Consider the following 27,394-nt stretch of genomic DNA (forward strand, 5'->3'; position numbering starts at 1 on the left):
AAAATGGGAAGTTGAAAATTAATGAATAATTTTGCATGGAGTGGACTGTGAAGAGTAATTTGTCAGGTTGCCAATAGAATTTCCCTTCGACTTCCGCAGCGTAAGGTACTTGAGCTAAAGCATACCCTTTTGATTATTTTTGAATTGTTGGCTCGAATTTAATTGGACGACACCTTATTTGTGTTGCTTTTCGTGTTTGTACCTTTGATTAAGAGGTTGTTTGGCTTAACGATTTGATCGCTTATAAGCTGCTTATGCAGCGTATACGCTATATGATGTTTTATGATGAAGTGTTTGACAATAACAATTAGCTTAAAAACTATGTAACTTATCAGCGATTGCAATAGCGTTTTACAAAAGTTGGTACCCCCAACTTTAGCAAAAAATGCTACAAGATTACTGCCGTTGATCGACAAAAATACTATTTTTCCCTAAAAGTTACATCTTCTTCTCATCCTTTGCTCTTTTCCCTTATATCAGAAGCGAAGATTACTGTCGCTGCAATTGTTGCCGTCGCCCCTCGTCCAAACCTGCTGTCGTCGTTGCCCCTTCTCCAGATCCGCTGTCGCCGTTATCCAGCTAGGCTGCCATCGCCATCTAGTTGGTGGGTCACGCCATCGTGCAAGCCATCAACCACTGCTCTTCATCATTGCGTGCAACGTGTATATATATATATATATATAACAGTAATAATAAACATAATATATGTTATATGTATATATAACACAAAATAATATATATTATTATTATATATAACATATATAATAATATTGTATTAATATATTTTTAATAATTATGTATAATTTATTAATATTTAATAATAAAATTTTATATTATATCTATTTTAGTCTTTTTATTAAGTTTTAATAACTTATCAGCTCTTTCAAACCAAACACATAAATATTAATTGATATCTTAAAAGTACATTTATCCAAACACTTTATCAACTTAAACGTTACTTAACTTTTAACTTGAAACCTAAATAGCTTAAAAGTTATAAAAAAATCTGTAAGTCAAACAACCGCTAAATAAGGGGTATATTTTAAGTTGAATTTTTTATTTTTACGTGGAGAAAAAATTAAGCTCATGATTCACCATACTACACTAACATATCGCTCGTTTTTAGCTATCTGATTTATGCATGAGGCTTAGTTTAGCTATGTTTTTTTTTAATAGCGTTTAAGCTGGGTAGTGTTTAAGTTGTGTAATAGCATTGAAGCTGGATAGTGTTTAAACTGATAACGTGTTTGGATAAATGTGCTTTTAAGCTATTAATGTAAAATTATGTATTTAGTTTGTAAAAGCTGATAAGTTGCTAGAACTTGACAAAAAGACTAAAATGGACATGACATTGAATAATGCAAATAAAATTCAAAAAATATATATATTTTTAAAAAAAATTATAATTGATGTCTAATTACTGAAATACTTACAATTATATGTTAATAAATTATAAAATAATTTTAAAAATATATAATTTTTTTACTTTATGTATAAATTTAAATTTAATTCATAAAAATATTCAATATATATGTTGAAATATTATATAAAATTATTTATTTTTTTAATTTTATCAATACATAAAATTATTGAAATTGGAAGATGGCAATTTGGAAGTAGAAGGAGCTAGCAGTAGACACGACAGAGGAGAGACCCCGAGCGGCGACAACCAGGAGGCGACGATGGCAGCTTGCGGTGCTGGAGGCAACGATGGGCGGCGCTGGGCAGTGATGGGCGACACTAGGTAGCGATGGGCAGCTATGGGCGGCGGTGGCGACCGTTGTGGGAGGAGATCTGACAATGGAGGAGGCATAGATGCTGTGGGAGAAGAGAGCTTCATCGAAGGAGAGTAGTATATTGAAATTGGAAGAGGGCAAAATAGTCATTTACTTGGTCAACTCCAGAAGCTCTCACAAGCTTTTCTGCAAAAGTTACTGCCCCAAAGCTTTCTTTAAACTCTAATACAAAAGCGTTTAAGCTGTGGAATCTTGAAGCTCTTGGTAAATTCAAACATGTAACTACATAAGTTTTACAGCTTAAACGCTCTACTAATAGCTTATAAGCGTTCAACTGCATTGCCAAATGAAGCCTGAGTCTTGCATTTTTTAAATATTTTTTATTTCCATTTTAGATATGATTTATATCTAATTTTTTTTGAAAGAATATCCATTTTTACATAACGTATAGAAACATTTCTCGTTTATGTTTTCGTGTAACCTAGCGTGAGGGCAATTGGACGACGATCTTGATTTGCTGCAACGAGGGTTATTAACGAGTCTGGGACACAATTTCTTTGTACTTTTGCGGAAGAAATCGAAATTTGAGGTCGGACACAGATTGTTTGATTGCCTCAGAGCAGTAGTTGAGCTCAAACTGGTACGTTTCTGTTGCAAATCAGCGTTCCTTGTGTTGTTAGTAGTAGCAGATGAATCGATCATCAATTAACAAAATCATTGTAAGATCAATCGACAACGGGAGTCTTATATCCAAACTATCATTCTCTTCATCGTCTTCAATTTCATCTCTCGAAAACCCATCAAATTCTCAGACTAAATCTCTCTCGAACCCATTTTACAGTTTCCTTCCTCGTACCCAAAACCCTAATAATATAGTGGATCTCACTTGCTCAAATCTCAAACAACATGGTTCCGATTTTGCCCTTGTTCAGAAAGAGATGCAAGGGCTTCTTCCTCACCTGGGGACCCGTGAAATGTCTAGGGTTTTGTTGAGATGCCAATCTGATTCTTCAAAAGCACTCACGTTCTTTTACTGGATCAGAAATGATCTGGGTCTTATACCATCGACTAAGAACTATTGTATTATTGTTCACATATTGGCATGGTCTCGGAAATATTCGCAGGCATCAAAACTGTTATCTGAATTGATAGGGCTGAGTAAGAATGATCTGGCATGTGACAATGTTTTTGAAAGTTTGGTTCTCTGTACAGATGAGTGTAACTGGAATCCAGTTGTTTTTGATATGCTTGTTAAGGCTTACGTGAGAGTGGGTATGACTCAAGAAGGCTTAGAGGCTTTTAGGAAAATGGTGAAGCTTGGATTGGTACCTAGTGTTGTTACATGTAATTGTCTTTTGGATGGATTTTCAAAGTCAAATTGTACTGGTCACTGCTGGGAAATCTATGAAGGCATGGGGAAAATTGGGATACAACCCAATTCATATACTTTTAATATATTGACCCATGTCTTGTGTAAAAGTGGAGATGTGGATAAGACAAATGAGTTCTTGGAGAAGATGGAAGAACAAGGGTTTGATCCTGATATTGTGACATACAATACTTTGATTGATAGTTACTGTAAGAAGGGAAAATTGAAAGAAGCATTTTATTTGTATAAGATCATGTATAGGAGAGGTGTTATGCCGGATCTGATTTCATATACTGCCTTGATGAATGGTTTTTGTAAAGTTGGAAAACTAAGAGAGGCTCATCAGCTTTTACATAGGTTGATTCATAGAGGATTGACTCCAGATGTTGTAACATATAATACTCTTATATGCGGTTACTGCAAGGAGGGAATGATGCAAGAATCTAGATTGTTATTGGTTGACATGATTGGCAATGGGATTCGTCCTGATGATTTCACCTGTTGGATTCTTGTAGAAGGATATGGAAAAGAGGGCAGGTTGCTTTCTGCGCTGAATGTGATAGTGGAGCTTGAGAGGTTTGGAGTCATAGTTTCTGCAGATATTTACTATTACCTAATTGTTACTTTGTGTAATGATAATAGACCCTGTGCAGCAAAGAATTTTTTGGAGAGAGTGTCTCGAGCTGGTCACAAGCCTAAAGAGGAAATTTATAACGTGTTGATTCATTCTCTCTGCAAATGCAATTTTATCGAGGAGGCATTACTGTTGAAAGCTGAGATGATTTGTAAGGATATGAAGCCTAATTTAGTTGCTTATAAGTCTCTTATAGGCTGCCTGTGTGCATTAAATAGAAGTACTGAGGGTGAGAACTTAACGAGAGAAATGATTGAATTTGGTGCAAGTCCTGATATTGCAACTTGCAGAACTTTGATAAATGGGCTCTGCAGGGAAAGAAACCTTTGTAAAGCAGAATCCCTACTTTTCTTATTTGCTGAGGAATTTCAAATTTGGGACACAAATAGTTGTAATTCAATCCTTAAGATTCTCTGTGAGGGGGGAGATGTTGGTAAGTTGATGGAGTTTCAGGATAACATGATGAAAGTGGGCTTCGCACCGAATAGCCTTACATTCAAGTATGTAATACATGGGATATCTAAATCTGTAAGATCAGAAGAAAATGCATCTTTGACTGGGAAATGCTGAAAAACAATGGAAACTTGGTAGGATGACTGATGATTCTAGCTCCGGGATCTGGAGTATATCAAATGCCTATATCTGGATGTCCATGCACTTGAGTATATTGCAGGACTGAGCCCAGGGCCCTAATCCTGCTGGTTGGCTGTGGCCACAGGGCAAAGGCTGAGAATTAAAATGAATTACAGATTAATACGAGAAGGACAAAGTTTGAAGGATGCAAGTGAGCTTATGGAATCATATCATGGCATCCACCATCTCCCTTAGCTATTATTTTCTACCCAAAATCTCTTGAAAGCTCCTGGTTTAGACTTGCTGTGCTGAAGAAACAATATGAAGGTGCAACTGGTTGCAAAGGTGCTTATTTTCACTGTACTGTGCTGTTGTTTGCTGTAAGTCAGTTGTCTATGCCTTGAGAGATGAGAAGGTGGCACTTGATCTGCTGATTTTCTCTGAAACACCAACAGGCACAAATTTCTAGTTGTGAGTAGAATGATGCCAAGCAGCCTCCAGCAATATGGATGGTAAATTTTTGGTTCTAAAGATTTGAAATAACAGATAAGGTCATCTTGTCTCATGAAATTAAAAATTATTCAATTTGAATTTATAATGCTGTTGACATATTTGGACTTTGGTTGATTTATGAATTGTTTGTTTGCTTGGTAACTGCTGCAAGCAGCTTCTTCCTTTTCTTGGTGTTATTGTTTTATATTTTCTTGATCAGTATACATATAACACTCCGTTTGCATTCTTTTCTTTGCATATTCTTACATATCTAGTTACTATTTCTCATATAAATTTGTTAAAATCTACTTGATTGATTTCTGTCTTGGTTGTCATGTAGCTCTACTAACTCACTTTTATCATTATTGCTATTTGCTAGTGGTGTGACAATCTGCTATCTGGAACACACATGCACAACCTCAAGAGAAGGTCCAGATTTGGGAATCATGAAAAGGTGACAGTTTTGCTCGTAAATGTTCTCCCTTCACTTACTGTATGTTTGCGTTTCTTGATGGATGTCATGAAGTGACACTGTGCTGTACAGCTTGATTTTTCCATATGTGTGATGGTGACATTGGAATTGTTTTCTTCATCTCGTTGTATAAGAATTCTGCATATTCATTCTTTGGGCGTGGGAGAATTGAATTAGAAGTCATCTTGCAGAAATGATTTTTTAAGTATGACTTGAGTTGGGGTATGGAATATGAGTTGGACACTTGAAATATAAGTGGTGAAGTCAAATTTCCGTTCTTTATTTGAAAAATATTCTTTAAACAACCGAGAGCACTGCTACATGGTTGTTTCTCCTATACATTGTCACCTTGTTCATCAAGTTTATTTTATATATTAAGTTTTTTGACTTTCTTTTCTTAAAAGATTGTATGCTTGCAGTCTCTTTGCTATTACAATGGTTGTGTGCTACCACTATATACTTGCTTTGTAAGGCCTGGGATATCAGTAACTCTCTCTTTGGGATTTTCCAGATAACAAGTTTTTGTGCTTCATTTCTTCTGACTTAATCCAGTTGTTCTCGTGCTTTTTATTGAAGCTGGAAAGTACCATGAATAAGTGAGAACATCCTAGATTTTTAAAGTTGGTTATAGCACTGAAATTTTACTTAATGGTAGCTACTTAAACGTCTGCATCATGGTAGTCACTATGCAGACCATGGAATTAAAACTATTTTTTAAGCTTGTTTTGGCATATGCACACATCTTTAGGCTGGCTGTGCCAGGTGCGTTAGAAGATAAGATTGCCTTATGGCCCTTATCCGTCCTACGGCACTGACTGTTGTAGGGATAAATTTACAACTAATCGAATTTGATTATGTCAAGTATAATGAGGAAAATACTTTATGGGTTGTGGTAGTCCCGAAAGATTTATTTGTTTGTGCAGCATCTGTTGATTTTAGCCATGTGATGTGTGGAGTGTGGTGATTGATACTTTTGAGGAAACTGCATCTTGGCTTGTGACACTGCTGAAAGTGTTATTTCTGTCTCTATACTGTAAACATTTAATAATTGTAACTACCAGCATGTTAAATTTGAGATTGAGCAACTCCAATGGCAATGAATTTATTTAAATGAAGAACTAGAGTGCGAAGTCAAACTTGGGCAATCTGCTTGGTTTATAGGGTGGTTGGTCTGAAGTTGAAGGACAGTTGATCTTGAATCTGAAGAATCTGTTGGTGATAAATGTTTTCTACTGCGTTAATGCTGCTTTATTTACTTTACCATGTGGTTGTTACTAGGGGATTTCTTTAATAGAAATGGCGATTTGAACTTAGCTGAGGCCTGCTTAATCAATCATTTCTGAAATGCTACTAAGTCTGTAGATTATTTAGCAATTTATTGAGAATGTATGGGTGGTGCAATGAGAAGTAATTGCTGGTTAATTGATGAACTGTGGATTTGGGGAAGATGTATGTCTAATTATGGTCTTAATTTCACTTCATTTTTTTCGCTGTTTATTGGGCCATTCCAGTGGCTTCGTGGCTTGGCTTGGTATCAGCAACTGCAGAGGAAAATGGAGAAAAGCAACTTGTTTATGTTTGATGCAGGTTATGACCACGAATTCTGATGGATGCTCGCAAATTCACATTTTTGTTTCTGTATTTTAATATTTTTTTTCGTGTGATTATTTAAATTTTTTATTATTTTAATTACGCCATATCATATTTTTGAGTCAATTAAATTTTTATAATTTAATTTTTTTTATGTGACACTCTATTTTTTATTATTTCGATTATACTCTTATATCTGTATTTTTTAATCAAATTAATCTCTTTATTTTGACGTGTGAAAAAAAGTAAATGAGATGAGTTAATTTTATTTTTTTTATGTATCAAAATATAAAAGTTAAATTAACTTAAAAATATAAATATAGAGGTATAATTAAAATAATAAAAAGTTTAGTTTACATGAAAAAAAATTAAAATATAATAATTAAATTGATTAAAAAATATAAATATAAAATTATATTCGAAACAGTGAAAAATTTAAATGTTAACATGGAATTGCAAGTTTTAGAGTGGTTATTTATTTGTGTATTGAATACAACATATTAAAACAAGAATGTTACAAGTGTAAATAAATTGTCTTTTTTTTTTTTCATGTTGTATGTAATAACTAATTCCTAATTTTTGTCAAGAACACCCGAGTGAAACAAGAAGTAAATTTTTTTTTTCCTTAGCTCTCAATAATTGTTCTTTACTTAAACAGACTACTTAATGCATTATCGGGTTACTTCTTTTATGTTCCTGAGCGTGCTTCAAATCCACGCTTTGAACTTTTACTAGAAGGAAATCTATCGCAGAACAAAAATTTACTGGCATGCTGGGCCAATCTTGCCCTATTTCTGGGCACAACCTGGGCCAATCAGGACAGAACCTGGCCTGCTAATGTTATATATGGGCCCAATCCTGGATGTCGCAGGCCCACTGGAGTCAGGCTTTTTACTACAGAGAATGGCCTGTCCACGGCCTACCGGCCCATGAACAATACAAAATTTTAAAATTTATATTAATATATAAGAAAATTTAGATATAATGAGGCCCAGCCCGCCCTCATTGCACACGGTCCACCATCTGGCCTGGGCCTAGCCCAACCAGCCTCAGAGAGTGGTGACCCAAACAGGAGGTCCCCAGAGTTTCTATTCCTTGATTTAACATTACTCTTTCACCAATCGGCCCTTTAGTATCCAAACATCTTTAAATTAGCCATCATCCCACAAAAGATAACGCCACCCTCGAGAACAAATAGTCCTTAAATTTTGATGGTGGTTCTTAATAAAAGAATCTCTGAATAATATGCAGATTAACACCCTAAGAAGAAAGTTATCTAGAAGGAACAAACCTTGGTACGTTCTGATAACTTGATGATTCCCTAACACTATGCCACAGCAGGTGAGAACTGTTGTTTCTACAGTTGAAAACAAAAACAAAAACAAAACAAGGAGGAAAAACAGGAATTTCTAGAGGGTGCGGAAAATCATATAATAAACCCAAACCTATGGGTTGAACAAAATTGTTTTGTCATTATCCTTCAAGATACTCGGAAATGAGATGTGTTCGGCTGTACTATCTCAATCATCAAGCCCGAAGGGACTATGATAGGTAGAGAATACTGTCGGATGCGTCTTCATTTCTGAAAGTGCCATAACCACCTGAAATTTTCAAGTCAGTTCCAATTAGGAGCCATTACATATTCTCTCTTCCATATATGATCTATCATTATATATAGAATAAACTTTTGTCTGATTTTGTTGGTCAAGACAAATATATCAACACCAAAGCCTTGTAGTCCAAACAGATAAAGAGGGAGGAATCTATAAATAGAGTTCTAATTAAAGATGATGTTGATCTCACAAATAGAGGTATAAACCACGGTTGATTTCAATCTTGTGATGTGGGAGCGATGCTGGAAAGTTGGAAGATGTTATCAAAAGGATGCTGCTTCCCTTGCAGCTAATGTTTCAGATGGGTGATGGATTGCACACAATCGATCTCTAGATTTTGTCATGTGCTTCCCTTCAGAAATGATACATTTAAGCCACAGATGTACAATTCTTCCTCACTGTCCTAGTAGTTTATGCCTAAAGATGAAGTACAATTCATCTTCCTTTGCCCAGACTATGGCCTCAAAATGATGAACCAAAACTTAAGGAAACGGCATATGAGACTTAAATCATCTTGATTTCTCAAGTGCAGGGACTGAGTGATACTATCAATGCAAACTGAAAAGTATGCAACACAGGTCAAAAGAAAAGGCAAAAGGTAAATGGTGGTTGCTCATGGTGAAAACTAATAGTTCTGACCTGCACCCTTGCGGCTACTCTTACTCTTAATGGTTAGCCACATTACTAATCTAACCATTGACTAGTCTTTTTTTTTTTTTTTTGGGCTTAATAACCATTGACTAGCCAATCCCATCTTTTTTAACCTGCAAAAACATATCAGACAAGAAACTATTGCGCAATATCTTATTCATTTCGTTAATGTGTCTATTTCAAGCACAAGTGTGAATGCTAAAATGCCAAATACTTAAATTCTAGCACAAATTCCCTGAAAGCAACCCCTATTTGATGCATCAGACTTTAAGGTCAATTTATTCTATTGAAGGCAACAGCAATACCTGAACTCATAAAGACAATTTCAAGAAATAGGTTAAGAGAACAAGTCTACAAATTAAGCACTTAGTTTAAACCAGTTTACCATTAGTTCAGGAAAACTGGAAAAGGGAAACCTTGTTTTTTGGCCCCAGTTGCATTTTTTTGTCAGTCATCATGGATTTAGAGCCTCCAAAACCCCTTAGCATCAGAATAGGTATGGCAGCACCAAATTTTTATCACCTCTCAGGGCTTTGATGAAAAACCCCAAGACAACAGAATGGGGGGATAACAGTAGGCAAGTGGCTATGCCTATAAATATAACCAAGCTTGAAACAAAAATCATAACACGTTTGCTACAAAACCATACTAAACGGACCTGTGGTAAGAAAGTGAGGAGACAGATACTGTAATTTAACATTTCAGTTAATGCCAACATTTTTTCCACAATACCGTTTTAATTGGACTTCCAAAAGTGAGGAGAAATTCTCTCATGTAACATGTCAATTTATTTGATGGTACTTTTCATCTTTAATCCTTAGTTCTAGACATTCCTAACATTGAAAGATGCAAGTCCACAACTGAGTAACCTTATCCAGAGTCCTTATCCAGAGTTGGCAGATGAAAACAAAAAAGTTGTCATTACATACCACAAACACGAGATAAGAAAAATTGGTAAGCATGAGAAAAGAAAATAACTAAATACACCTGAAATATATTTAAATATAACTGCCAATTACCTCTCTGTACATTCTGACAATTAGGTTGTACTCAACAAACATTCCCTTCAGGTGACTTTCTCACATGGCACAGCAGATGAACTGGGCTGCAGATCTTCATCCTGGTCTATACTGCCCTGACTACTCTCTTTTCTTTCCAAATTTTCAGATTCTCCATCTCTTGCGACAGCTACTTTCTGAGAATCAACAGGTGCAACTTGCCCCACAGCCTCAAGCTTGGCATCTGAAATGCCCTTGGAAGGAGGTGGAGGGTTTTCTCTTGTGCCATTGTCATTGCTGGGATTATTAGACACCACCCACATAAAATGCAAATTTTGGCCTTGCCAGCATTTGCCACTCACAAATGCCCACTCAGCTGCACGACGAGTTGTGAAAGATATTCGAGCTGAGCAATTCTCTGATATCATTGCATCATTAGACTCCACATTTTCTAGCTCTACAGCAGAGAGTTCACCATATGCTGAGAAGTGTTCCTCTAGAGTAGCAACCTAGGCAACTTAAAAAGTTAGTTTTATCATCACCAGAATAACAGAGAGACATGCAGAGACAAAACCAGGAATGTTCTATTTGTTTTCTTTCTTTGTCTATGATGTCAGGGGAAGCCAACGGCCAGAAGAAGGAAATTAAGTTCAAAGATAAATAACTCCCAAGTAATGGCAATGGCATCAATGCCACCAATGGGATATGAATTATAATGAGTGGCAATTCTTGTCATAGTTACACAAATAAAAAGAAAGGCAAATTATATGTAGGATACCTCATACCAATGGGCTAGAAAACAAAGAGTTCACATATCATGAGTAATCAATTAAATACTTTAAAACTAAAAATGATACTAAGTGCCTAACTGTATCTCCACTGCAAATGAACAAGTTGGGGTTAGAGACTAAACATGTTTTTCACCTAAGCATTCAGAGTTGAGGAAACTGCAAGTGCCAAATTGAATGGGTAATCCTCATATCTATGGACTATGCTATGCATGTCGTTTAATTTATCATGATGTTAAAATTTTTTAAAAGCATAGGCAAATCGTCTTTGATTAAGCACTTTAATTCCTCCAGGGCTTGAACTAATGCAGAAGAGTCATTAAATAGCTCATGGTTCTGTATGCTCAGCCACTTAAAATTCAAGTTCTCTATTCTGCTTCTTGGTTTCTGTCTGGATTAAGCAATCAATTTCCTAGGTGATTGAAGTAATGCAAAAGAGATATAGATAATTGACATCTTTTAAAGTCAACCATTTAAAATTCAAGTCAACTATTTTGCTTCATTTCTGCATTCTTACTCTTACATAATGTACTGATGCTGTTTCACATGGTATCTATGGTTGCCATGGCCTCAACTACTTCTGAACGGTTAGGGATGGAACTGAAACAGCTGCTATGGCATGGATAGGGAATCCTCCATCCCTCAGTCCTCTACATGTATGATGTTAAAAAAGGTATGACACAGGTAACCCTTCTTATCTAGGGACAGAAGAAAATGCATCTATAATTCAACTCAACTCAATTAGCCATTTTACAATCCATGTGAAAATGTTTGCACTGGTTGTTAGCTACATATCTCAACCCTCTTTTACCCAGTTTGGGAGCACCTACATATCAATAAAATGCCACAAAGAATTAAGAAAATGCATATCTTGAACATATATACAATCAGAAGTAAGTAAATTATGACATTAACACTCAACATATATACGCACACATATACATACAGCTGCACGTTTTTTTTTTTTTTTACTGGGGAACAGGGGTCAGGGAAATAAATTAAGAGGTGTACATATATACAGATAACCATATAGATCTAAAGGAATAGAAAGACTCACATTTGCAAGGCCTGCTGGTAAAGGTGGACTAATTTTAAAGGTGGTGGGACGGTTGTCCAATTTGAATCTGTTCATGAAAATGGATGCCCCTGCAGGTGCCAAAGGACGAAATGATTGCTTCAAGCTTGAAGATTCATGCTGTGCTGTAGCTGTACTTGCTTTGGAACTCTGTTGCATGACATTCCCCACTGTTTTAATATTCTTCTCAACCACTTCTGCCTGTTGTGATCCTATGACTGTGTCAGAATCATTGGACGCTGGCATTGCAGCTTTTGTAATGTCATCCAATGTTTCAGCTTTTTGTCTCTTAGCAGCCTGTTCAGATGCTACTTCAGTCTTGATGCCTGTAGCCTGCATAAGTGAAAATACGAGTATGCTAAAATTAATATTAGTACTATTAGCAAAATAATAGTAATAATAATATTAGTATTTCTTTTTATTCTTTTACGTTATTTAACATCTATAATTTGCATAATCTTCCAAGAACTTAAAAGTGCAAGAAAAATGGTTATTAAAATCATAATCAGGATCATAGGATCACACAATTCTATAATCCATATTATAAAAAATCACTGTGATCCAGAAGACCCCTCCATAGGTCCTATGTAGGTTCCTGATTCTAGCAACCACTTGGAAGATAACAAGCAGAAAAAGAAAACTTCCCAAGATTATATAATATAGCACAGAGAAATGCAACATCTGGTAGTGGGGAAGTTATAAATGAGGAAATCACCTCAAAGTAAGAGAAGATAAATTTATAAATATAATAACAAAAAAACAAAACAAAATGGTAAGTCAGAAAAAGGCGATTATTACCTGTTTCTCAAGCTTATCCAATTGGCGCCGGAAGTCATTACGCTTCTGATCAAGCAATTCCTGCTTCTTACGAAGTTCCTCCTTCAAAACCTCTAGATTCTCCAGCTTCTTTTGCGAAGGAGGTAGGGCCTTGGGACTGTTGGTTGCCACAGGCTTAGGGTGATCAAAAGCAGCCAGAAGACCAGCAGAGGCATTGGGGACACTAATTTTTGGAGTTCCAGATTGAAAATTATCTTTCACTCTCTGAGCAATAGATGGTCGGGACGGAACTGAAACAGCTGCCACCCCACCAGGAGTTACCAGTGCTCTATTACCACTACTAATTACAGAATCAGGAACATTGTCACGATTAGCCCACCACAGCTTGATAAACCTGTTACCCATTACAGCATCAGGTGCCTTAAGAGCAGCCTCAGCCTCTTCTCTCTTAGAGAACTGAACAAAAGCTCGTTCACTATTTAATGGGATATAAATGTCAATAACCTCTCCAAATTTTCTGAAGTGTAAAAGTAGATTCTCCCTTCTGTTGTCTTTCTGAGGAATGCCATTGACAAATAGAGTACGAAGTGCCTTTTGAGAAGGTTTCCGGATATTATGTCCGGTGTCACCTTGTGTTTTCAGAGATGAATCAATAGCTTGCAACCCATTGTCTTCCATTGAGATCTGCCTTCCTTGACGAGTACCAACCTGAAGCTTGGCTAATGACTCCTGATCTCCCTTTGCTTCATTTTCAATGTAATTTGAAGAACTTATAGTTGTAGAATCAATTTTCTTTTTCATCTCTGATTTATTTTGTGCACCAATTCTTCCCCACACAGAAGAACTTGTACCTTGAGATCCCACTGCAGTTGCATTGCTCCTCACTTGTCTTTCATTATCAGCAGAATATGAATCCAACAAACAATCAGTTTCACTAAGCTTTGATGGATTTATTCCTAGTAGAGATCTTGAAGTTTCTGGACGATCATCAGTCCACAAAGGCTGATCAGGATCATAAAAATCAGCTCCATCTGTACAAGCTGAACCAATGAAAGCACCATTCATGCTCAATTCATCGTCAGCAATCCCAGGCTTGCTAGTTTTAATATGTACATTCTTGCTATTTATCAATGTGCTTGAAGGTGCGCTACCAGATGGTAAAGCAGATGGTGTTCCAATCAGGTGTGCACTTGGAAGTGAAACAGGGAGATTAAACTGCGAAAGGCTCTGTAAGTTCACAAATACTATGTTAAAGCAGTTTCAATACATGACCAGGCCACAAACTAATACTTCAAGAGACTAGAAATTAGATTTGAAAAAAAAAAAAAAAAAAAAACCACCAAATGTTACCATAATACACCAGACATGTGACCAGTGTAAACCCATGTAACAAGTAGTAATATGACTTAAAATGACAAAAATACAGTAATTATAAAAGAAATTCTTGCAAACAATTTCATCCATGATCCATGATCATCCAAGTGCATGGGCAATAAGTTGTGAACAACCAATTCTGGAGATCACGTGGCAGAAACCCATAACCCATGTGATGGCTCAAGTGATAATGAAAACTGATAGATGTATACAAAGGAACTGTTTGTATATTTCTCAAGAGTACAACATAAGCATATATACACATACATTTACTTAAAGATAAATACACTAATACCCCCTCACTTATCTTATTTAACACTCCCCCTCAACCTAGAGCATATATATTGAGCATGCCCAGCTTGGTACAAATTTAATTCACATGAGACCCTCTAAGCGACTTGGTGAGTAAATCAGCCAGTTGATCATTGAAACTCACATATGTTGTAACTACATCCCCAGAGAGCACATTTTCTCTAACAAAATGGCAATCAATTTCAATATGTTTGGTTCTCTCATGAAACACAGGGTTAGAAGCAATATGCATTGCAGCCTGGTTGTCACAAACCAATTGCATAGGCTTAACCTGCATAACTCCTAACTCCTCAATTAATTGTTTCAACCACACTAGCTCACATGTTGTTATGGCCATTGCCCTGTATTCAGCCTCTGCACTGGATCTAGTAAACAGTTTGCTTCTTACTTTTCCAAGAGACTAGGTTTCCACTCACAAAAACACAGTATCCAGATGTGAATCTCCTGTCACTAGGTGATCCTGCCCAATCAGCATCCGTATATCCCACAATCTGACTGTGCCCATGATTTTGATACAATATACCCAGCGACTGTCACAAGGTGAATCTAATAACTAACTTACCATACTTACAACAAATGAAATATCAGGACGAGTGACTGTGAGGTAATTAAGTTTCCCAACTAATCGATGATAGCGCCCATGATCAGAAAGAGGCTCCCCCTGTCTCAGTAACAGCTTGATATTTGGATCCATAGGGGTATCTGTAGGTTTACATCCAAGCAATCCTGTCTCTTCTAGCATATCCAAGGCATACTTCCTTTGAGAAATATAGATGCCTTGCTTTGACCAAGCTACCTCAATAGCCAAAAAATATCTCAAAGGATCCAGATCCTTCGTCTGAAACTGTTGGTGAAGATGTGCCTTCAATTCAGTGATACCAACATCATCATCCCCTGTAAGTACTATATCATCAACATACACCACTAGAAGAATGTGGTGACCAGACTGAGAACGATGAAAAACAGAATGATTAGCTTCACTCCGAGTTAACCCAAACTTAAGAACAGCTGAACTAAATCGACCAAACCAAACTCGAAGAGACTGTTTTAAACCATATAAAGATTTTCGAAGGTGGCACACCAGTCCAGACTCCCCCTGAGCAACAAAGCCAGGAGGTTGCTTCATATACACCTCCTCTTGTAAATCGCCATGGAGAAAGGCATTTTTTATGTCCAATTGATGAAGAGGCCAGTGAAACATAGCAACAAGGGATAAGAAAAGGCGAACAGAGGAGATCTTAGCAACATGAGAGAATGTATCGCCATAATCAAGACCAAAAACCTGAGTGTATCCTCTAACAACAAGGCGAGCCTTAAGATGATCAATTTGGCCATCATGGCCAACTTTAACAGTGTAAACCCAGTGACAACCAAAAATAGACTTACCCTTGGGAAGAGGTACTAAGTCCCAAATCCCAGTGGAATGTAAAGCAGACATTTCTTCGACCATAGCAGCCCGCCACCCTGGATGGGAAAGAGCTTCGGGAACAGATTTAGGAGGTGAAACAGAAGATAAAAAAGAAACAAAAGCAGAATATCCAGGGGACAAATAATCATAGCTAACAAAATGGGAGATAGGATGGCGAGTACCTTTACCAAGAGCAATAGGCAAGTTAAGATCAAAGTCAAAGGCGACGGACCAGAGGAGGAAGAACGAATTGGCACCGGAGATGAGTCAGGAGACAGCTCCCACGGACTAACGACAACAGTCGGTGCTGGTTGGGCCACGAGATGTGGACGCCGTTGATAGACCTGAAGATTAGAGCGATCAAGGCGAGAGGCAAAGGATGGTGAAGACGTTGGAGATGGAGGTGATGTGAGGTTAAGAGAAGGAACAGGCAAAGGTAACCCAACAGACACAGAATTGGAGATCGCAGATGAAGAAGGGAAATAAGGAGATGACTCAAAGAAGATAACATCCGCTGAAACAAAATATCGAGTTAATTGAGGAGAGTAGCAATGATACCCCTTTTGAAGGCGAGAATAACCCAGAAAAACACATTTGACGGAACGAGCAGACAACTTATCACGACCTGGGCCAAGATGGTGAACAAAGCACGTGCTCCCAAAGATACGAGGGGGAAGAGAATATAAGTCAACCCGAGGAAAAAGAATGGAATGAGGAATCTGGTCATTAAGGACAGAAGATGGCATGCGGTTAATTAAGTAACATGCAGTTAAGACAGCATCACTTCAGTATTGAAGTGGAACATGCATATGAAGAAGAAGCGTGCGGGCTGTCTTAATTAAATGACGATACTTGCGTTCAGCTACCCCATTTTGTTGTGGAGTTCTAGGACATGAAGTCTGGTGAAGAATTCCATTGGATGCCATATAAGATCTAAATGGGAGAGACAAATATTCAAGAACATTATCACTACGAAGAACACAGATAGGCAAATTGAACTGTATTCTAATTTCAGCACAAAATGTAGTGAAGATTGAAAATAACTCTGAACACGTTTTCATTAAATATAATCATGTAGTCCGAGAGAAATCATCAATAAATGTTACAAAATAACGAAAATCGTCTTGTGAACTAATACGACTGGGACCCCATATATCTGAATGGACTACTGAAAAAGGAGAACTAGCACGTTTAGTAACTCTACTTGGGAAAGAACTACGAATATGTTTCCCAAATTGACAAGACTCGCACTCTAAGGAAGAAATACTAGAGAGACTAGGACCATCTTCTTGAGATTGGGAAGAGATGGGTGCCTCAACCGACAATGGACTTGTAGTGGGGAAGTTGTTGTCATGCACACCACTGAAGAAGCAGAGAGAGACAGATAGTAGAGACTGTGAGACTCAAGCCCCATGTCAATCGTCCGTCCAGTCCCCCGATCCTGCACAAGAACAGAATCAGACGAAAAAGTTATAGAGCAATTAAGACTGCGAGTGAGTTGACTGACAGAGAGCAAATTAAAGGTACATTGTGGTAAATGTAAGACGGATGATAATGGTAAAGTAGGAAGAGGTAATGCGGTACCAATACCCGTGACTGAGGCTTGAGAGCCATCAGCCAATGTAACAGGAGGTAGAGATTGCGAAGTTTGAACATGAGATAGGAGAGAACGATTACCAGACATGTGATTGGTGGCACCGGAGTCGAAGATCCATGGGCCAAGAGAAGATGAAGACTTAGTAAAGTAGGCAGTAGGGTTACCAGTGTCAGCAAAGGATGTGACAGGTGAAGTAGTCTGTTGTGCTACCCGGAACTGAAGAAACTGAGCATACTCCCCCCAGAGATAATCACTGGTGAGGAATCACTGGGTGTGATAGATGCCTGACCCTCTAAAACGCCCACAACCATGTTAGCAGTACTGACTGCATGAGGTGGACGTCCATGTAGGCGATAACAAGTCTTTCTAGTGTGACCAAGGCGATTACAATAGGAGCACTGGGGCCGTGGACGACCACCACCCCGACGACCACCACGACCAGTCGGGGTCGTAACTAGGGCGGAGTGATCTCCAAGAACGGACATGCCACGATCAATAGTAATAGAGGAGGCTCTAAGTAGTCTGGCAAATACCTCTGTCAGAGGAGGAAGAGAGGCACTGCCGAGGATCTATATCTTAACTGAGTCAAGCTCTGGTTAAATTCCATGAAGACAGAGGATAGTAAACATTTGATCGTGTTGTTGCTGTTGTTTCTTGATATCGGTATCAAAGGGCATCAACTCGTTAAAGTCGATAATAGAAGCTTGAAGCTTACCCAAATATGTGGTCATATCCAAATCAGTCTGTCGTAAATTGAATAAAGCACCAATCACATCATAAATACGAGTGATGTCACTAGTATACAACTCACAAGCCCGAGTCCATAGGGCACTACACTCCCGAAGAGGTCGAAATATCGGCATTAAGGTCGGCTCAATGGTCTGCCACAATAAACTCAATAACTGAGCATCCACTCTCCGCCAAAGAGGTTGATCCCCCTCAGAAACAGTTGAAATAGTCTTCGATAAATGATTCTCAAGGCCATGACTAAGAAACCAAATTTCAACTGCACATGACCAAGCGGGATAATTATGTCCGCTCAATTTCTCCGTTGTAATAACCGGTGTGCCTGAAAAATGGGGAATGGTCACCGGTGTGGACATGGTGGAGCAGCTTGTGGATGAAGAGTGAGCTGGAGATGAATCCATGATGCAGAAAGAACAACAGATCTGGAATAGATTTGATTACACAACCAAAGAGAGGGAAGACAGATCTGGAGCAATGGCAGATCTGGAGCAGATTGGGTTACACGACCAAGGAGAAAAAAGAACAGATCTGGAGCAATACAAGATCTGAGCACAAAAGCTGAAGCTGTCACCGGAGTTCGCCTGAGGATGGCCGGATCTGGACAGGCGCGGCGAAGGCGACGGAGAGATGACCGGGACAGAGGCGGCGACAGTGAGGGCGAGCTCGGGCACGGGCGCGGCGACGGAGAAGGCAAGATTTGGGCGCGGCCGAATCGGATCTGGAGAAGAGGAGCCGCGATCTGGAGAAGAAGAGCTACGATAGCTAAATGACTAGCGGCCGACGAAGAGACCCGCGGTGATGACGACGACGAGCGAAGCGACCGACGGTGACGGCGTCGGCTGACGACGGCGGCGTTGGCTGACGGCAGCAGCGGTTAGGGTTTGGGCTCTGATACCATGATAGATGTATACAAAGGAACTGTTTGTATATTTCTGAAGAGTACAACATAAGCATATATATACATACATTTACTTAAAGATAAATACACTAATACCCCCTCACTTATCTTATTTAACAAAAACAAAGAAAAAGGTTGGCACCTCTAGAGAAAAAAGAGCCCACATTTTATGCGTTCTTCATCCACTGCAATATTCTAGGACTAATTCTGCTAAAGTGGATTTATCCAACCATAGTTGTCAAAGGCGTGCCTAGGCTCAAGGCCCACCTGAGGGTGCCTTGCTCTATGAGGTGCATGCCTAGGTGCTAAGGTGTGCCTCTTGCTGAGGTGCAAGGTTCACACGATTTGCTCCTATGTATTTTTTTTTTTTAATGACCTATTAAAATCTAACCAGTAATAAGTAGAAAAAATTATAAGAAATTTGAGAAAACAATAAAACAACCCATTATTTAGTTAAATAGTGTTGTTTACTTGTTATTTATAAGTTTCCATCTACCTCTTTATAGGTATATATTGAATCTAACGATGTATTAAGTATTTTTACACAGTTTTTTTAAATGTGGGCCTTGCATTCAAAAGGCTCACGCTTGTGTCTTGCACCTCGTGCCTACTTGAGCCTTTGCCGGCTATGTCTCCAACTCAATAACAACAATCACATGCCTTAACCCCATTAGGTGGGGTCAACTATATAAATTCTACACCTCCAGTCATCAATATCCAAGGCCATATCTTCTACAAGGCTATTATATTTTATATCATGTTTAATGGTTTTCAACCAAGTTCTTTGAGTGCGATTTTGTTCACCTCCCTTTAATGACTAGGTTGGGGGGGTCTCTCTCCCCAAGAGACCCACCCCATTTCCCTCTCTCCTCTCTCTCCCCTTCCCTTGCTCTCGCCACCTTCCTCCCACCACCGACCCTCTCGCTGTTGAATCCTCCCTCTCCGCAGCTGCCTCGCCTAGCTGCTGCATCCTCCCTCTTTGCGGCGTTCGGCACGTGAGAGGTGGCGAGAGGCGAGGGAGGAGAGAGGAAGGTGGTGAGAGGGTTGCTAGAGAAGAAGAGGGAAGAGGAGAGAGGAAAGGAGAGAGACGGGGGCCCCACAAAATTGAGGGGGGGGGGGGGGGGTTAACGCTACCTCCATTAAAGGGGGGTGAACAAAATTGCACTCAAGTTCTTTGGCCTTTCTCCGCCGATATGTCCAACTAAAGATCATGGTAAACTAAATTGTAATCAGAAACCAATCAACTGATTATATATGTGCATACATATATATAGGATTCGCAACCATGTTTGCTTATGTGAGAACAACTTAAGTTACAATTATTTTATCTGCTACATGTGTAGCAGACAATAAAGCCCTGCAGGCGTATGGTTCTGCATGCCCCGATCAGAACTTGAACCTACAATATTTCTGTTGCAAGATGGCACAACATAAGATGCTCAAAAAATTTAATGCAAGTTTCTAGTTTTTCTGGGAATTGCCATAAAATTAATCATAGAAGAATTATTACAGAATACAGAATCACTAATTACAGAATGGATAATTATTCGAATCTAACAAGTCATTGGTTTCAACTTTTAACTAAGATGCATAGATATACCATACCCTGTGTTTTACCCACATGAAGATTAACATACAAGTGCACGCAAAAGAGTACATACCTGAACATCTTCAACAACAATCCGATTGACACCATGCTCCATTGGACACATGTCCCCCCTCAGGCAAAAGCCCCGTTCCTCAAAGTCTCTACACCTTTGACGTGCAACACCCATATTTAGAGGAGGACTGAGTGACGGCCTTAGTGCACCTTGCATACCAAGGGGATGAAGTGTATCCAAACCACCATTTGGTAGTCCTGGAATCAATCCAAATGCACTCCAAGATGCACTCTGTGAGTTGGAAACCCCTCTCCCTGGAAACAGACTAGTAGTCACAGATCCCTGTGGAATCATTTGAGAAGCAATATCAACAGAGCCGAACCTATTATCGCGTTGGCTCCAGGAAGCAGATTCCTTTCCTCTACCTCTACCAGGACCCAGTTCAGCAGGTAGTGATTGATTAAACCTGTTGGAAGTCCGCATAAATGTTGCTATTCCAGGACGCCTTTTGTCAAAGTTGCCAGATTGGTCTTTCTCCAGAGGGGCCATATTGTAACTTTTCCAGCTTTCACTTGACTGAGAATTATTTTCCCTATAAAAATGTCCATTTTCAAAAGGTTTGTTCCTCTTTCTGTATGGTCTTACTAGAACTTGTTCCAGTGCATCTCTTTCTGTAGATTGAGAGCTGGTCTCCCGCCTACGATGCTTATGATTACGATCATCATCATCACTGATTTCTTTCTCTTCAGGATCACTGACAGAATCAGGTGAGAGACCCCCTTCCTTTAGAGATGTTACTTTTAGGTCCATCAGGCCCTTCAGAAGAAAATTAATTTCACCTGTTTTATGACAACAGAAGTTCCAGGCTTCGAGTAGATGAGGGTAATCAAGCCTTTTATTGGATTAAACAATTCAGCAGATGCTAGCATACCTATTAAGAGAAAAAATTAAAACATTAGAAAAAAACAAAATTTCACATATTTTGAACTTCTCAAAACAGGAGCAAAAGAAAAACAAAAGAAATGCTGGATTTCTAAAATATGCCTATGTACATGTGCCTGCTTATTTACATAACCCTTTATACGTGCACAAAGAAAATATACAAATGCTGGATTTCTAAAGAAAATCTAAAAGGCCAAATCAATTTTGCATATCCCTACGTTATGTAGTACAAAGTAGCAAAAAGTGAACTGCAACATCAACATATGTCCACCCAGTGCCTTGAAAAATGTAGGGTAGGAAAGATGGTAAATCAGTAAGTCAATGGCTAACCATACCTTTCAAAATAAACAAGTAAGAGGCATAATAACATTTTGAAGATTTCCAGCTTTAGAAGATTTATGAACTCCTAGTAGTAAGGGAATAAATTCTGACACTACAAAAACAAAGACTGGGTCCACTAACTATTGACTCAGACTTCATCGAGATAAGTATTGGATTTCTAGAAAAGAGTCTTCAGTCAAGAAATTAAAACTGATTGTGATGGTGAAAGTAAAGCTAGGAGTGACCACTTAGCATATGCATATCTTTGAAAGTGTAGGCGGGTCCAATCACATCTGAGATGTCCTCTCTCACTGCAAACCACCTCAAATGTAAGGCAGGGGAAGACACACAATAAAATAACTTAACCTTAGAAAATTCAAATATGTAATAACCCAAATTTACAAGCAGATTAGATTGTGCAAGAAGTTAATAAAATGTTGAAATCCAACAATGTTTTCACTTGTATGAACAACAGCCATTTTCTTTGTTCTAAAGAATGCTACCCTGAAGAAAGATAATTTTCCATACAAAAGAATCAAAATGTAACCATAGAATGTATGAAATAAGCAGGCTTACAAACACTACAAAGTCAAATCCTTGTGGAATTCCTAAAAACAGGATCTATTAATGAAATATGTTAAGCTGGAATAATCATGTAGAGCAGAAATTACATGTATTCCAAGTAAATTAACCATTTAATGCACCCCCAATGCAGTTGTGCTTTCCTCAATAGGTCTGTTGTTCCACTTAATTAAAGAACAACTTTGCACAGAGAAATAAATAACTTGTGGTATCACCAGCTCAGGTGTCTCAGAACAGAAACTTAAATTGTGAAGAACCAGGTTTCCAAAAATGCAGTTAAGGTGTTAACTTTTTGCAGTGACTGACGAATCAACCAGTGTGGAATGAAGGCAGTGGCTTGGCATGGTAATGGAATAGGTTTAGGATAGGAGAGCCCTTCCTGAACTTGATATAATTAAGAAAACTTGCGCCAGAAGCTTTCCCAATTGCATAATGGTGTAGGGTGCACTAAAATATCTTGTGCTTTTGCAAAAACATTGCACCAACAAATATAAAAGATTCATGCTTGAAGACTAAACTGTTTAAACTTTAAAAGAGCCTACACTCATAAAAAGTTTAAAACTCAAATGCCAGCAATCAATGCTTGTGCCATAAAGCACTACATTCAGTTTCATCAGTTTGCCAAGAATAAAGGGATGAGGAAGGGTGGGCAGTGTTCTAGCGACAGCCTCAGTTTCACTGCTCCTTTTTAAGTACCAATGTGGTAGAGGAAGCTCTCTCTTAAGTTTGTAAACTCACACTCCTCCGATCCTAGAAAGTTCTCTTTTAAGTTTGTAAAGACACACTCCACCAATCATATGGTCACAATAACTGCAGCCTACCTTAACCCATCCTCAAACCAACCTACGGTTTTGAGAGTTGACATAGAGCCATCATAACAAGGTTTATAACTCCCCAAGACCATTAGGGAAGGCCAATCATCTATCTCAAAAAATCTTTGCTTAAAAAATCCCATTAATGTAAAGGCATGTGAACTGCATCAAAACTAAACCAAGTATAAGGGCACATACCACCCTTTTATGCCTAGAAATGGCCTACTCATGTAGTCTTTAAGGCTACTATTTCAAATGCCAAAACATCTAACTAGACAAAAAGTTCTAGACTTCTGGAATCCCAAAGTGACAATCTTTAAGTGTTGAAATGTTTTAGCAAACATGATAAGAAATTTGAAGTATTAAATTTTAATATCTATTATTAAGATTTAGGTTTTATTTAAATTTTGGATTTTAGATTTTAGATTTCAGCTTCTATTTTGAGTAAGATTTGTTTAGATTTTGGCTTTTATTTTAAGATATGTCTAGATTTTAGCTCTCTCTCTCTCTCTCACACACACACACAAATCATATGATATGGGAGTTACAACCACATTTTATGATAACTGGTAAGTGTGGCAGGAAGCTCAGGAATCAAAGGAGAACAGGAATGCAATACCACTAAGTTGAGTAATTGGTTCTGATATTAACAGCCACAATTATGAAGGATACATGCTAAACTAGGTTTGAAAAATAAAGATTGTTAAAAATAGAAGAGAAAATGATAAACATGGATTTTTTTTTTTTTTTGGGTAAAGATACTATACTTTTAAAACTTATTTAAAAAATAATACAACATTTAAACTATTTATGAAAATATTACAAATTTTTCAAGTTATACTACAAAATTTTCTAAATCAGCGTCATGTTCCAATGTGGAAATTCGATCCAGACAGAACTCGCTCCTGTAAGGAGCGAGTTATTATGGAAGTTCTATCTGGTTCGAGTTGCCACATTGGAACATGATGCTGATTTAGAAAATTTTGTAGTATTTTCACAAATAGTTTGAAAGTTATAGTATTTTTTTAGATAAATTTTAAAATTGTGGTAAATTGATAAGAAAAAGGGTAAATTTGAACCTTAGAAATCATGAGTTAAGAAAGTACTTAGTTCTGATATTCAAAAAAAAAAAAAAATCAGAATGGATTTAGAATTTAGGAGCAAACCAGCATGTGGCCCAGATGAAGGGAATAAGAAAAGCAAGTGCACATTCAACCTTACAGGGACTCCAAATAGGAAGTGAGTTCATCCCATTAGGATATCTTTAAGAAGAAGAGAGAGTTAACTAGGCATGCAGATAATGAATCTAATTATTCTTCAAGACTACGCATAAGCAATAAGTACAGTCCTCAAACATACAACTGTGCATTACAGAATCATGCAAAATACAAAGTGACAAATTTAAAGGTAGGAATCAAAGGATGATGATGATAGGTCATGCAATTAAGGACCATAACTGTGGCTCATTACAATTCCATACAAGAACACTTCTTGAATGCTATAGGTATGAATGAAGTTGCATGCTCTGTATTTTGGACTGAATGGATGAAAAGGGTATTAAAACAAATAGTATTGGAATTTCTACACAGGAACAGAAGGATAGGCTTTGGAAAATAAGATTTACTAGCTGTTTTGGGCTATTCTAGGGATTATGAATAATACCTCTTAAAATTAACTTAAGACTTCTGGCATTTTTTTCCAATATCAATAAAAGAATCCAACATTTATTCTAGCTCGCTGCTTATAACTTGGCATCACAAAGGAAATTGAAAATGTTTTAGCAATTTGCTTCTAAATTTTTTAGGTTTTTTTTTTTTTTTTTTTTGTATTCTTAATAATTAAAAAAGTAATTAGGTAATTTTTGGTTAGAAGATAATCTAGGAAGGATATTAATTAGTTAGCGCTTTGAGGGAAACCCTTGGTAACAACAATAGATTGCTCCTTTCCTTTGTAACTGGAAGGTCATTAGTTCGAGTTGTGGAAACAGTCCCTTTGCGGAAAAGCAAGAGAAGGGCTGCATATAAATATGACCCTCCCCCGACCTTCCCAAAACAGGGAGCATCATACATTGCAAACATACAACATATTTCAACTCAGTTAGGCAAGCATAACTGATAGGTCTAATTCATCACAACGCTAATTCTGCAGGATTAAGTTGCAACTTGCAGGTGTGGGCCAGTTGGCTGGAGCTCATTCCAGAAGGATAATGAGGTACCAGCCTTAGAAACAAGCTTTACAGTTCTGCACTGCATCACCACAGCTTGTGCAGAAAAAAGAACTGAAAACACGTCACCCATCTGCCTAAACCCCCAAGGCATTCAACAATCCACGTGCTACATCATAAACTAGTAGCAGTAACTGAAACCAGAGTAATATAGAGGGAGATCCCTAACTACATCAATAGTTTCACGGCAAGAATCCAACTCTTTTCGGCCAAATTAAAAAAGAAAAAGAGGTAAGAAGATAGAAGAAAATAAAAGAAACTGTTCAAATTTGCAATTTCTTCTATGGAGTTACATGCTTTCCGACATCGACTCTACTTACGAAAATTTCACACGAAATAGTAGATTGAAAACCTACTATGTTTCTAGAATGAAGACTGCGTTAAACTGATTTTTCCTCTAAAACAAGCCCGACGATCCAAGCCAAAACCCTAGGGGAAACCAACCCCAAAATCGATCAAACAAGAAACCCAAATCGAATTGAAGATATGAAACATCCATAAGAGTAATAATCAACTTCAATCTTAAAAATTGAGAAGAAGAATAGAAAGAAACCAACCAACCTTGATACACAGATTCCCCTCTATACCTTCAGTTTCTGCCTGTTCGTTCCTCTGCTCTGCTCTCTCTCTTCCCCCCTCTAATACACGTTCCTTTCTCCAGAACGAAGAAAAAACTGGAAGGGTTTTACCGAAGCATGGATGGGGAAAATTATGCCCAATTATGGCAATTCAACGACGCAACATTTGCAAAAATCTGAAAAGCACTCGAACTCGACGTCGCGATTTTAATTTCCGACTAAAATGATTTGCAATTTTAATTTCGCGAAATTATACATTTGACCCCCGAAGCGAAGTCTTGGGTTTGGAGACAAACTACAGCGGGGAGACAAACGGGGATCGTCGGGATGGATGGGGATATATATTGAGGCGAATGGGCTTTAATTACAACTATCTCCCTCCCTTTTTTCTTAATTTTCAGTTATACCCTCTCACACTGTTTCCAACGAAGTAGAGCGCCGGAGCATCCACCGCCGGCAATTCTTCGGGGACGTTACCAAATCCATGTTGGGGCCGGATTTTAGAATCTTTTTACATAATTTAAAGCATATTTTGTAAATTTCTATGATCCATTGACGAGCAGCTATAAATTTTTTTTATCAATTATTTTTGTAAGAAATTGGTATTTTTGTCTGATATAAAATAAGTTCTTATATATTATTTAATTTAGGGTTTAATCAAATAAGCAATATTTTTATCAAAAATCATTTTCCAATTTTTTTAACTTTAAAAGGCAATAATAATAGAGATTGATAGCAATGTTTAATTTTTTATTTTTTATTTTAAATAAAAAGGCCCCTAACTATCGAAATAGATTATTTTATTAATTTTACCCAATAAAATATAGTGTTTATTACGAGTCTAATCAATAATTGTTGATCAGGGTAGACACCCAACAAGAAGAAAGGTTCAAGCTGCCATCCTTAGTCTGTTCTTGCTCTTGCTGCGAATGACATAACTAAAGACTAGACGCATTTTGACTGCATTTTAGATAGTTTGAAAATTAATTTTAAGTAACATAATAAATATTTTTATATATAGTACAATACATATATTTTTTACAAGGGATAATCTAACAAAAATTAAATGAAATTTTAAATTCTGAATCAGATAACGATTTTAAATTTCAAATACAGAAAATAATGAGTAACTTTCAAAGTGTTTTAAGGAACGACCAAACGATGATTTTATCGAATAAGAACAGAACACTGAAGCAGACCCAATGGCCAACCATATGACATAGCATTCGT

General features: G+C 37.6%; 2 protein-coding genes across 10 annotated transcripts; one reads left to right on the forward strand and one right to left on the reverse strand.

Annotated features, from left to right (window-relative positions):
* Positions 1 to 2,165: 2,165 nt before the first annotated feature.
* LOC127803454 (pentatricopeptide repeat-containing protein At5g40400) lies at positions 2,166 to 7,005 on the forward strand. Of its 9 annotated transcripts, none has more exons than XM_052339685.1 (3): positions 2,166 to 4,863; positions 5,184 to 5,258; positions 6,788 to 7,005. In XM_052339685.1, the coding sequence occupies exon 1, from the start codon at positions 2,426 to 2,428 to the stop codon at positions 4,307 to 4,309; it is 1,884 nt and encodes a 627-aa protein (XP_052195645.1). In that variant the 5' UTR covers positions 2,166 to 2,425; the 3' UTR covers positions 4,310 to 4,863; positions 5,184 to 5,258; positions 6,788 to 7,005. The 9 variants fall into 9 exon arrangements, with proteins under 9 accessions (XP_052195645.1, XP_052195648.1, XP_052195643.1 ...); XM_052339688.1 differs by having other exon boundaries at positions 2,166 to 4,657; XM_052339683.1 differs by having other exon boundaries at positions 2,166 to 4,824; positions 6,788 to 7,004.
* A 989-nt stretch (positions 7,006 to 7,994) lies between these two features.
* LOC127803453 (zinc finger CCCH domain-containing protein 41) lies at positions 7,995 to 26,482 on the reverse strand. Its single transcript, XM_052339679.1, has 6 exons — positions 26,148 to 26,482; positions 20,766 to 21,636; positions 12,790 to 13,995; positions 11,974 to 12,324; positions 10,150 to 10,637; positions 7,995 to 8,467 (listed from the first exon to the last, which is right to left on the reverse strand). The coding sequence occupies exons 2-5, from the start codon at positions 21,513 to 21,515 to the stop codon at positions 10,197 to 10,199; spliced, it is 2,748 nt and encodes a 915-aa protein (XP_052195639.1). The 5' UTR covers positions 21,516 to 21,636; positions 26,148 to 26,482; the 3' UTR covers positions 7,995 to 8,467; positions 10,150 to 10,196.
* Positions 26,483 to 27,394: the final 912 nt, after the last annotated feature.

This window comes from Diospyros lotus, chromosome 6 (assembly GCF_014633365.1).
Source record: "Diospyros lotus cultivar Yz01 chromosome 6, ASM1463336v1, whole genome shotgun sequence".
NCBI classification, from domain to species: Eukaryota; Viridiplantae; Streptophyta; class Magnoliopsida; order Ericales; family Ebenaceae; genus Diospyros; species Diospyros lotus.